At 57.7% G+C, this 11,991-nt stretch overlaps 1 protein-coding gene across 3 annotated transcripts in view; it reads left to right on the top strand.

Moving 5' to 3' along the window:
* The window catches only part of PLAT (plasminogen activator, tissue type), a 30,077-nt gene extending 18,779 nt beyond the window's left edge, over positions 1-11,298 (top strand). For 2 of the 3 annotated variants that reach the window (XM_075997411.1, XM_075997412.1), the window contains exons 6-14: positions 125-299; positions 2,005-2,096; positions 4,300-4,474; positions 4,937-5,022; positions 7,301-7,496; positions 7,595-7,731; positions 7,903-8,046; positions 9,101-9,267; positions 10,390-11,298. In XM_075997411.1, coding sequence (XP_075853526.1) covers positions 125-299; positions 2,005-2,096; positions 4,300-4,474; positions 4,937-5,022; positions 7,301-7,496; positions 7,595-7,731; positions 7,903-8,046; positions 9,101-9,267; positions 10,390-10,548 — 1,331 coding nt within the window. In that variant the 3' untranslated portion in view covers positions 10,549-11,298. The remainder of the gene's footprint in view (positions 1-124; positions 300-2,004; positions 2,097-4,299; positions 4,475-4,936; positions 5,023-7,300; positions 7,497-7,594; positions 7,732-7,902; positions 8,047-9,100; positions 9,268-10,389) is intronic. The other variant, XM_075997413.1, reaches the window with a different exon arrangement.
* Positions 11,299-11,991: the final 693 nt, after the last annotated feature.

Consider the following 11,991-nt stretch of genomic DNA (forward strand, 5'->3'; position numbering starts at 1 on the left):
AGGTGTGACGGGCCAGGGTGGCCGGGGACTGGGCCGAGCCACGGTGCAGTGCTGGCCGGGGCAGAGCCTCTCGGAAGGCTGAGCGGGAGGGGGTTCCCAGGAGAGCCTTGTCCTGCCCCCCCAGACACCAGGGCCACGTGCTACGAGGACCAGGGCGCCAGCTACAGGGGCACGTGGAGCACGGCAGAGAGCGGGGCCCAGTGTGTCAGCTGGAACAGCAGCGCGCTGGCCCGGAAGCCCTACAACGGGCGCAGGCCGGACGCCCCCCGGCTGGGGCTCGGGAACCACAACTACTGCAGGTGAGGGTCATGGGAACCACGACTACTGCAGGTGAGGGTCACGGGGCCACAGCAGGTGAGGGTCATGGGGACCACGACTACTGCAGGTGAGGGTCACAGGACCACAGCAGGTGAGGGTCATGGGAACCACGACTACCGCAGGTGAGGGTCACGGGACCACGGCTACCGCAGGTGAGGGTCACGGGACCACGGCTACCGCAGGTGAGGGTCATGGGAACCACGACTACTGCAGGTGAGGGTCACGGGACCACAGCAGGTGAGGGTCATGGGAACCACGACTACCGCAGGTGAGGGTCACGGGACCACGGCTACCGCAGGTGAGGGTCACGGGACCACGGCTACCGCAGGTGAGGGTCATGGGAACCACGACTACCGCAGGTGAGGGTCACGGGACCACAGCAGGTGAGGGTCATGGGAACCACGACTACCGCAGGTGAGGGTCACGGGACCACAGCAGGTGAGGGTCATGGGAACCACGACTACCGCAGGTGAGGGTCACGGGACCACAGCAGGTGAGGGTCATGGGAACCACGACTATCGCAGGTGACGGTCACGGGACCACAGCAGGTGAGGGTCATGGGAACCACGACTACCGCAGGTGAGGGTCACGGGACCACAGCAGGTGAGGGTCATGGGAACCACGACTACCGCAGGTGAGGGTCACGGGACCACAGCAGGTGAGGGTCATGGGAACCACGACTACCGCAGGTGAGGGTCACGGGACCACAGCAGGTGAGGGTCATGGGAACCACGACTACTGCAGGTGAGGGTCATGGGAACCACGACTACTGCAGGTGAGGGTCATGGGAACCACGACTACTGCAGGTGAGGGTCACGGGACCACAGCAGGTGAGGGTCATGGGAACCACGACTACTGCAGGTGAGGGTCACGGGACCACAGCAGGTGAGGGTTACGGGGCCACAGCTACCGCAGGTGAGGGTCACGGGGCCACAACTACTGCAGGTGAGGGTCACGGGGCCACGGCTACCGCAGGTGAGGGTCACGGGACCACGGCTACCGCAGGTGAGGGTCACGGGGACCAGGACTACTGCAGGTGAGGGTCACAGGGACCACGGCTACCGCAGGTGAGGCCCACGCTGCCACGCCAGACCAGCCGGAGAGATAGAACCAGGGCAACACAGATGTCCGCAGACAGACACATATATACGTTTATTTTAAGGAACTGGCCCGCGTGACTCTGGGGACTGTCAGGTCTGAAACCTGCGGCGGCAGTGGGCTGGAAACATGGGCAGGGGCTGGGGCTGTGTTCCCCGGGCGGCATTTCTTTCCAGCTCTTGCTTTTAAGGCCTTCCGCTGATTGGATGAGGCCTGCCCCACTGACTGGGATAATCTCCTTCACTGAAAGCCAAGCGACTGTAAATGCCAGCCATATCTACAAAACACCTTCACAATGCCGGATGAGAGCTGCATTAATAACCGGGCACTATAGCCACGCCAAGGTGACACGTGAGACTATCACGGTCATCGTCAAATTGGCATCCGCACACATGTCCTTAAACAACCACCCTCGGTCTCCAAGCACAGACCATAACTGAGTCATGCTTCTGCCCAACACGAGGCAACCATCCAGGGCACAGCCCCGGGTGCACCGACCCTTTCCCCAGAAGAGCGTGCACAGCCCTTGGGGCCACGAGGGAGGCTTCGCTTTGACCTCCCCTGCCCCTCCCTGGCTTGATTTTTCAGAAACCCGGACCAAGACTCGAAGCCCTGGTGCTACGTCTTCAAGGCGGGCAGGTACAGCTCAGAGTTCTGCAGCACGCCCGCCTGCTCCAAGCGTAAGTGGCAGTCCCCCCACGCCACCCCGCCGTCCCTCAGTGTCTTGGAGGACAGGGTCCGGGAGGACCAGGCTGCCTGTCCTGCAGCTGAGGAGAGGGGCGGGCAGGCAGGAGTTAGTCCTTTTGACCGCAGAGGGAAGAAAGTCAGGAGACTCAGGTCTGAGCCCCACTTCACCTCTGAGTGGCTGTGTGACCCTCACCTCTCTGACCCTCAGTCTCCCCGTCTTAGCGAGGAGAGGATGGGGCTGAATCCGTGGTTTTCAGCCCTTCTGAGAATGAACGGAGATTTCCATGTTTTTGATGAATGGGCCCTTCTCTCTCTCCTTCTCAAGCCTTTTTTTTTTTTTTTTGAGACAGAGTCTTGCTTTGTTGCCTGGACTAGAATGCTATGGCGTCAGCCTAGCTCACAGCAACCTCAAACTCCTGGGTTCAAGCAATCCTCCTGCCTCAGCCTCCCAAATAGCTGGGACTACAGGTGCACGCTACCACCACCAGCTAATTTTCCATTTTTAGTAGAGACTAGGTCTTGCTCTTACTCAGGCTGGTTTCGAACTCCCAACCTCGAGCAATCCACCTGCTTTGGCCTCCCAGAGAGCTAGGATAACAGGCATCAAGGCACCGCGCCGACCCCTTCTCAAGCCTTATTTTATTTTATTTTATTTTATTTTATTTTATTTATTTTATTGTATTTTATTTTATTTTGAGACAGAGTCTCGCTCTGTTGCCCAGGCTAGAGTGAATGCCGTGGCGTCAGCCTAGCTCACAGCAACCTCAAACTCCTGGGCTGAAGCGACCCTTCTGCCTCAGAGTAGCTGGGACTACGGGCATGTAGCCACCATGCCCGGCTGATTTTTTGTATATATTTTTAGTTGGTCAATTAGTTTCTATTTTTAGTGGAGACGGGGTCTCGCTCTTGCTCAGGCTGGTTTCGAACTCCTAACCTGGAGTGATCCACCCACCTCGGCCTCCCAGAGTGCTAGGATGACAGGCGTGAGCCACCCCGCCCGGCCTCTCAAGCCTTTTAATGTGAAAAAATCTTCCCAGATTGAAAAAAATACTAAGCTACAAAAAGGGTACTATGAATTCAGTGGTGCTTTTACAAGCAGTTATGCATTGATCACAACAGTGTGAAAGATACGTTTTAAAGCTCTAACTAATGCGCACAGAAGTCGCATGCGTTCAGTGTGGGGTCTCCCAGCAAGGCCGGGGCACCTGTGAGCTCCAAGATGTCGCAGCATCTCGACAGCACCGGCCCCATCCGCCAGGCGACAGTCTGAGTTAGGACCCACCGATGTAGATTATCTTGAAGGTCCCTTCCTGTTAGGGTCTTCACTCACAGAGGCCCCTTTCACACGGGGAGAAAAGAATGGGGCGAATAAATGGAAACAGGCAGCATCCTACGAATTCCACTTCCTCTTCCTTCCCAAGCCCAGCAAGCCCTTCAGCGCCCTGGCACCCCAAACCTGAGCGGTTAGGGCCCCCGACACACCTGCCCCCCCAGTGCAGCACCTCGGTTTGCTGCAACCTGGCAGAATAAACAAGGAAACTGCTAGGCCGGGTGGCTCACGCCTGTCATCCTAGCACTCTGGGAGGCCGAGGCGGGCGAATGCTCGAGGTCAGGAGTTCCAAACCAGCCTGAGCAAGAGCAAGACCCCGTCTCTACTATAAATAGAAAGAAATTAATTGGCCAGCTAATATATATAGACAAAAATAAGCCGGGCATGGTGGTGCATGTGTGTAGTCCCAGCTACTCGGGAGGCTGAGGCAGGAGGATCGCTTGAGCCCAGGAGTTTGAGGTTGCTGTGAGCGAGGCTGATGCCACGGCACTCACTCTAGCCTGGGCAACAAAGCGAGACTCTGACTCAAAAAAAAAAAAAAAGGAAACTGCTAATACCTTTCAAACAGCCCAGAAGCAGCCTCCACTGACGGCACAGGGCTCCCTCCTGCTGGCAGCCTCGCCCCACAGCCTCCTGGGAGGCCGCAGCCAGTGGTGGAGGTCAGAACCCGAGAGGAGACTGTGTGCCGTCCGCGAGTAAAAGGGCTTGAGGAAGGGGGCGGGGGAGGCGGGAGGTGCCGCTCTCCGGGTGCCAGGCTGGCCACCGCCGGCCTCTCCGGCCCCTACCTGCGCCTCCAGCCCCGGCCTGACCTGCCCCCCGCCGCGTTCGACGGGTTTCGCCTCAGCTGGAGGTTTCTTTTCTTCCAGGAGAAAACGGGGACTGCTACTTTGGAAAAGGGTTAGCGTACCGTGGCAGCCACAGCCTCACCACGTCCGGGGCCTCCTGCCTCCCGTGGAATTCCATGGGCCTGATGGGCAAGGTCTACACAGCGTGGACCTGGAGCGCCCGGGCCCTGGGCCTGGGCCGACATAACCACTGCCGGTGCGAGAGCAGGGCCCGAGGGACTGGGCCTCCGCGGAGGCAGGGCTGGGCCGGGCTGCGGGGCGGGAGGAGAGCTGGTGCCTGGGGTCCCCACAGACCCCGGGGCGGGCGGGGACCAGGGGCGCCATCTGGCCCGACCCACTGGTTCGCTAGAGTCTCAGCCATTGAGAGGAGCAGGCGCGCGGGGGCGTTCCGACCAGAACCCCAAGTTAGGGCTCCCGTCCTATCACCCCCGTCCTCAGCTGCTCTGCCCGCACCTGTCACCGCTGTCCTGTGAACCGAAGGGTCTCCACAGAGCAGTGCACCGTCCCTCCCCGAGGCCCTGCCAGGCCAGGGAGCTGGCTCACAGTAAAGGAAAGGGCGGTCACCCCCCTAGCGCGGGTCTGCCACCGAGCCCAGCCCGGCTCGAGCGCGACGAGCGATGTCTCTGCGCTCGAAACCGTGAACTCCTTGACCCTTTAGGAACCCAGACGGGGACGTCAAGCCCTGGTGCCACGTGGTGAAGGACAGCAAGTTGACGTGGGAATACTGTGACCTGCCCCAGTGCTGTAAGGGCTGGTCCCGGACTCACCCCCTTTGGCTGGCGTCGCTTCTTAGCCATCCGTCTCCGCACCGCTCTGTGCTCACCGCTCTGTGTGTCTTCCCGCCGTGTGCCGGGCTGCCGGGCCGCGGTGGGGGCTTCCTGGACTCGGGCAGTGCTGGGCGGGGACACTCACGCGCCCGGGTGTCCCCTCCCGGGTGGGGTGTGAGCGGGGGCTGGGGGACGAAAGAAAGGAAGGCACCAGCTTCTCTTAGAAGTCAGCAGGCTCTAAACCTTTCTGGACGCCCAGTCCGTGCTGACGGTGACGGTAGTGTGACTGCGAGGAGAATCTCACACGTGGCTCCTTAAGTGACCAGTAACGTGGAGAGGGGTCGTCCTTGTGTCTACAGTCACGGATCAGAAAGCAATCTCTCTGCCGGGCGCGGTGCTCACGCCTGTCATCCTAGCACTCTGGGAGGCAGAGGCAGGAGGATCGCTCGAGGTCAGGAGTTTGAAACCAGCCTGAGCAAGAGCGAGACCCCCGTCTCTACTATAAATAGAAAGAAATTAATTGGCCAGCTAATATATAGAGAAAAAATTAGCCGGGCATGGTGGTGCACGCCTGTAGTACCAGCTACTCGGGAGGCTGAGGCAGGAGGATTGCTTGAGCCCAGGAGATTGAGGTTGCTGTGAGCTAGGCTGACGCCACGGCACTCACTCTAGCCTGGGCAACAAGGCGAGATTCTGTCTCAAAAAGAAAAAAAAAGAAAGCAATCTGTCAGCACTCAGGTGGCCGGCCCGAGTCACCAGGCCTGCTCCCGCGTCCTCTGACCCTAAGGCCCGTCCTTCTCCTGTGGACTCGGCCTCATTCCCCACTGAGCACAGGGGGACTGGGCCAACGACAGGTGCTGAGAGACAGAACATCCAACTTGGTGCACATTGGTAAAAAATGAAATCTTAGTTTGAAAGTTGTCACTCCGTTCCTGTGAACGCATAGATCAGCCAGAATGTTCCTCAGGGAACAGAGTCTCACCGGGAAAGGTGAGAGAAAGACCACCAGTTAAGGCACAAGCAAAGAGGCCAGGCACGGCGGGTCCCTCCTGTCATCCTAGCACTCTGGGAGGCTGAGGCAGGAGGATCGCTCGAGGTGAGGAGTTCGAAACCAGCCTGAGCAAGAGCGAGACTCCGTCTCTACTATAAAAATAGAAAGCAATTAATTGGCCAACTAATATATATATATATATATATATATATATATATATATATATATATATATATATATATATATATATAAAATGAGCCGGGCGTGGTGGCGCATGCCTGTAGTCCCAGCTACTTGGGAGGCTGAGGCAGGAGGATCTCTTGAGCCCAGGAGTGTGAGGTTGCTGTGAGCCTGGCTGACGCCACGGCACTCACTCTAGCCTGGGCAACAAAGTGAGACTCTGTCTGAAAAACAAAAGTGACAAGCCAGTTGGCTGGCCCAGAGCGGCAGTGGGGTGTTAAGGACAGCTCTGTGCAGGGCTGGCTGCGTGGACGGAGGGCAATGGGCAACCTCCCTCAGAAGCAAGTCGTAAGGCTTATATCTTAAGCCAGGAAATGGCTGTAGGAAAAACTCAGAAGGAGGGAGGTATCGCAGAAAGACCCCCAGGTTGGGAGTCAAGCAGACCGGGGTTCTAATCCAGCTGCCACTGTAACCACGGGGAAATTTCTCAGCCTCCCTGAAATTCAGCGTTGTGAGAGTTAAAGATAACATATATGCAATACTCGGTGTGTTGCACCCAACAGATGAAGTTGTGGTTTTTGTCACCGTGGAGACCGTTCCGTCACCCTGCGCCTACACGAGTGCAGTTAGCCTGCAGAAAGCTGGGGTTCCGGACGGGCGCGGTGGCTCACGCCTGTGATCCTACCACTCTGGGAGGCCGAGGCGGGCGGATCGCTCGAGGTTAGAAATTTGCAACCAGCCAGAGCAAGAGCGAGACCCGTCTCTACTATAAATAGAAAGAAATTAATTGGCCAACTAAAAACATATACATAAAAAATCAGCCGGGCATGGTGGCGCATGCCTGTAGTCCCAGCTACTCAGGAGGCTGAGGCAGGAGGATCGCTTGAGGCCAGGAGTTTGAGGTTGCTGTGAGCTAGGGTGACGCCACGGCACTCTAACCGGGGCGACAGAGCGAGACTCTGCCTCAAAAAGAAAAGAAAAGAAACTTGGGGTTCCAAGAGGAGAAACAAGATGCATGCTCAGGGGCTCCCGCTGGCCCTGCAGGTCTCACCTGCCGTGTCCTGTCTGTCCTTTCCCCACCCAGCCACCTGCGGCCTGAGGGAGCACAGGCAGCCCCAGCTTCGCATTAAGGGAGGCCTCTTCGCAGACATCGCCTCCCACCCCTGGCAGGCCGCCATCTTCGTCAGGAACCGGAGGGCTCCGGGAGAGACCTTCCTGTGTGGCGGAGTCTTGATCGCCCCCTGCTGGGTCCTGTCCGCCGCCCACTGCTTCCAGGACAGGTAGAGCTCGGGGAAGCCAGCAGGTTTCCTGGCCTTCTCCCAGGCCCGAGAGGGGCGGCGGCGGCGAGCTCGGCGTTCTGAGGCTGCTTCTCCCGCAGGTTTCCTCCCCACCACCTCAAGGTGGTCCTGGGCAGGACGTACCGCTTGGTCCCCGGGGAGGAGGAGCAGAGGTTTGAAGTGGAGAAGTACATCGTCCACGAGGAGTTTGACGATGACACCTACAACAACGACATCGGTAAGGGGGGTGCTGCGCCCCGGCCCCCACTCAGGCTCCCACCGCCCGTCCACGACACCCACCCATCCACCCACGCATGCACCACCACCCCCCGGCGCCGTGACCCCCGGGACACCTCCTCTCCAGCGGGAAGCCGCTCTTCACCCCCGGCCCGTCCCTCCCTCGCCCCAGCCCTGCTGCAGCTGCGCTCGGACGACGCGCCGCGCTGCGCCCGGGAGAGCCGCTCCGTGCGTGCCGCCTGCCTCCCCGAGGCCGGCCTGCAGCTGCCCGACTGGACGGAGTGCGAGCTGTCCGGCTACGGCAAGCACGAGGCGTGTAAGTGAGGGGGTCTCGGCCGTCCCTCTGCGGGCAGCAGGGCACGGGGTGGTCGGTGGTCCAGCAGACAGAGGCAAAGCTGGCCGCCAGAGCCGGGGCCGGGACCGGGGGCGGCGAGAGCCGGGGCCCAGGGAGGCGATAGCAAGTTCACTGCCTCCCTTGGTAGCGAGGACGGCTCTGCCTTCCAGCCACCTCGTCTGGCCTGGACGTGGGGTTTTACTTTGAACTTCTCCAAGCCTCGGTTTCCTCGTTGGTAAAGTAGAGATAGAACCAAGTTAGAGTATGAAGATTAAATGAGATAATATTAGATTAAACTGGTGGTTGTTAACTGGGGCGGTGTTCCCCCCACCCCGGAAATACCTGGGAGGTCTGGAGACATTGTTGGTCGTTGCAACTGAGGGCAGAGGTGGGAATGAGCACTCAGGGGAGCTGCTAGATGCCCAGAGTGCACAGGGCTGTCCCCACTGTAAAGAACCATCTGGTCCTGGCCGGGCGTGGTGGATCACACCTGTCATCCTAGCTCTCTGGGAGGCTGAGGCGGGCGGATCGCTCAAGGTCAGGAGTTCAAAACCAGCCTGAGCAAGAGCAAGACCCCGTCTCTACTATAAATAGAAACAAATTAATTGGCCAACTAATATATAGAGAAAAAATTAGCCGAGCATGGTGGCGCATGCCTGTAGTCCCAGCTACTCGGGAGGCTGAGGCAGGAGGATCGCTTGAGCCCAGGAGTTTGAGGTTGCTGTGAGTTAGGCTGACGCCACGGCACTCACTCTAGCCTGGGCAACAAGGCGAGACTCTGTCTCAAAAAAAAGAAAGAAAGAACTATCTGGTCCCAAACGCCAGCCGTGCTGCTACTGAGACCCTGGGTCAAGTCCTATAGAACTGCTGGTTTTATGGGTCAAAACGATCAAATATTGGCAATGGCATAGGATTCAACCTAATAACACATGCAAAATCTTGATAAATGTTAGCTGTCAGAAAAGTTGGCTTTCTCCTCCTGAGAGGTTTACAAACAGCTTCCCCTAAAACCATAAGACGTCCCCCTCTCTTTCAGCTTCTCTTTCTTATTCCGAGCGGCTGAAGGAGGCTCACGTCAGGCTGTACCCGTCCAGCCGCTGCACGTCACGGTATCTGTTCAACAGAACTGTCACCAGCAACATGCTGTGTGCAGGAGACACTCGGAGCGGAGGGAACCACGCCAGCCTGCACGACGCCTGCCAGGTAAGCACGGCGGCTCTCCAGACTCCGGCCACACCTGGGACAAACATGCCTCTTGGCCCACGAGTTCTCGGCCGGGAACCGGCGCAGCCGGCATGGAGCAACTCTGTCCCAGCAAGACCCCGGGGTCCCAGCCGGGGCCTCAGAGAGCAAAGCAGTTGGAGAATGATCAAAGTCGCAGCGCCGAAAGTGCAGGAAATTTCCCCAACAGCTACACGGGAAACTCCGCCTGGTACAGGATTTCCTCTAAGTGCAAGCAAGTTCTGACTAGTGAAGTGACGGATAAAGCACATAGTTAAGAAATTCTTGGCCCGGCGCGGTGGCTCACGCCTGTAATCCTGGCACTGGGAGGCCGAGACTTAAATACAGCCAAGGAATCGTCACTCCTACCGTTTGGGGCCAGGCTCCCATGGGGGCTGGGGCTGGGCGGTGTTGGAGGGTGGAGTCCAGCTCTTGGGCTGCAGACTGTGCGGCCTCATCCCTAATCACATCGATGGTTTTCCCCTCGGTTCCTTGACAGCATTTGGTTTCTTTTTGAGTGGTGTCTTCAGAAACCTCAACTGTACCACTTAGCTCACAGTCAAAAACGGGTTGTATCAAAGTGAAACCCTGTCTATCTGCAAGCTTGAAGTTAAAAACAAAAACAAAAAGTCATTTTTTTTTTTGTTTGTTTTTGTTTTGCACTCACTCTCGCCTGGGCAACAAAATGAGACTCTGTCTCAAAAAAAAAAAAAAAAAGAAAGAAAAAAACTGCAACATTAAGAGAAACAAGTATAAGGGAACCAGTTTTACCGTTGGCTAATTGATACAAACAAGACTTAAGTTCCCAGGGCGAGTTTCCAGGACAGTGTAGACACGCCAGTTCACCTAACGTGCACAGGTTCGGGATGGGGAGGAAACTCATGCAGATGTGGGAGAACACGCACACTTCACAGACAGTGGCCTCGGTCAGGAATCGATTTTCCTCGTCAACGTCATAGTAAAACGACATTAAATATTTTTCAAGGACCTGCTGTACTTTGAAGAATACAATGTTCACACTACAAATACTAACCCTAAATTTCCCCCCCCCCAAATAGTCTGCCTTTTTTTTGTAAACCACTCTCCCATTCATCTCCTTTGCAGGGTGACTCCGGGGGTCCCTTGGTGTGCCTGAAGGACAACCGCATGACACTGGTGGGCATCATCAGCTGGGGCCTTGGCTGCGGGCAGAAGGACGTCCCCGGGGTGTACACCAAGGTCACTCGCTACCTAGACTGGATCCGAGACAATGCGAGGCCATGACCAGGAACACCAGCTCCCTGAAGTCACACGAGGCCCTGCCTTCTTCCTCCCGGGAGGACGCCACAGAGCAGGCGTGCTTCTCCACACGGACTTCTCCACACGGGACAAGCGGGAGAGAACCCACAGCGGGAGGGCGAGGGTGTGTGTTGTCACAAGTGCTTCCCGTTTTGGGAGTTTTCGGGAGTTATGGGGCTGGTTTCAGAATATATTCTGTCAGACTGGGAAGACAGACACGTAAATGCCAGTCTCTCCAGGAACGCCACCTCCTGGGGCAGACAACGGGCGAGCCAACCTGTGTTTAGCCGAAAGCCCAACCTCTTGATCTGTCGCCCTGAGCAGCTTTGGACACGGGACACAAAAGATAGAAGCAAACGTTTCAATAATAAAAAAATCAATAATAACAGTACGTGGATCCTTCAGGAAAGACTCTGCGTTGGAAACAGTGGTGTATTTATAGTCAGGAGAACCCGGCAGGACCTGCTGAGGAAGTGGGCTGGCCACGCAGGTCCTGGCTCTCAAAACCGCCCCTCAAACCAAGTCTCCTGCCCCCTCTCCCCACGGCCCCTGGAAGCTCTGGCCTGTGTACAGTGTAAGACCCCTGTCTTTACGAGCTTTACAGTAGAATGGAGGATCGCACCACTTTAATAGCTAGGCCTTAGCATAGCTGTAGCAATCCATTTTAGTTCTTGCTTACCATAACCCTGTATTATACTGTACTTAAATAATAAATCCAGATATATTTTTCACAAAGTCAGAGTGGAGGGGTTTTGTTACACACGCGGCATCCATCCCGCTGTTCGCGTGTCCGTGTCGCTCACGTTCACTTCTTTAATCGTTTGGGATGCTTGCGTCCTCCAGTGGACACACGTGGGGCGCTCGCTGCGCACACAGCACGGGGGACACGGCAAGCGTGTGTGGAGGAAGGAAGATGAGTGACAGGGCAGGATGGAGACAGGCACGCAGTGGCAGAAGGTTTCAGTGGAATCGGTGGCAGGAGGGCGGGGACCTGGAGGAAAACACTGACTCAGGGAGGCGCGCGCAGGCGGGGAGGCGCGAGGCAGGGGCAGACTGCGAGGCGCGCTAGGACGGTACGCAGATGGGGAGGCGCGCGCAGACGATGCGCGGACAGCGAGGCGTGAGGTGTGCGCAGGCGGTGAGGCGTGAGGTGTGCGCAGGCGCTGAGGCGTGAGGTGCGCGCAGGCGGTGAGGCGTGAGGTGTGCGCAGGTGGCGAGGCGCGCGTAGGCGGTGAGGCGTGAGGTGTGTGCAGGTGGCGAGGCGTGCACAGGTGGTGAGGCGCGCGCAGGCGGTGAGGCGTGAGGTGTGCGGAGACTGCGAGGCGTGCACAGGTGGTGAGGTGTGCACAGGTGGTGAGGCGTGAGGTGTGTGCAGGTGGTGAGGCGTGAGGTGTGTGCAGGTGGTGAGGCGTGAGGTGTGTGCAGGCG

Source organism: Microcebus murinus, chromosome 24, assembly GCF_040939455.1.
Source record: "Microcebus murinus isolate Inina chromosome 24, M.murinus_Inina_mat1.0, whole genome shotgun sequence".
NCBI lineage: Eukaryota > Metazoa > Chordata > Mammalia > Primates > Cheirogaleidae > Microcebus > Microcebus murinus.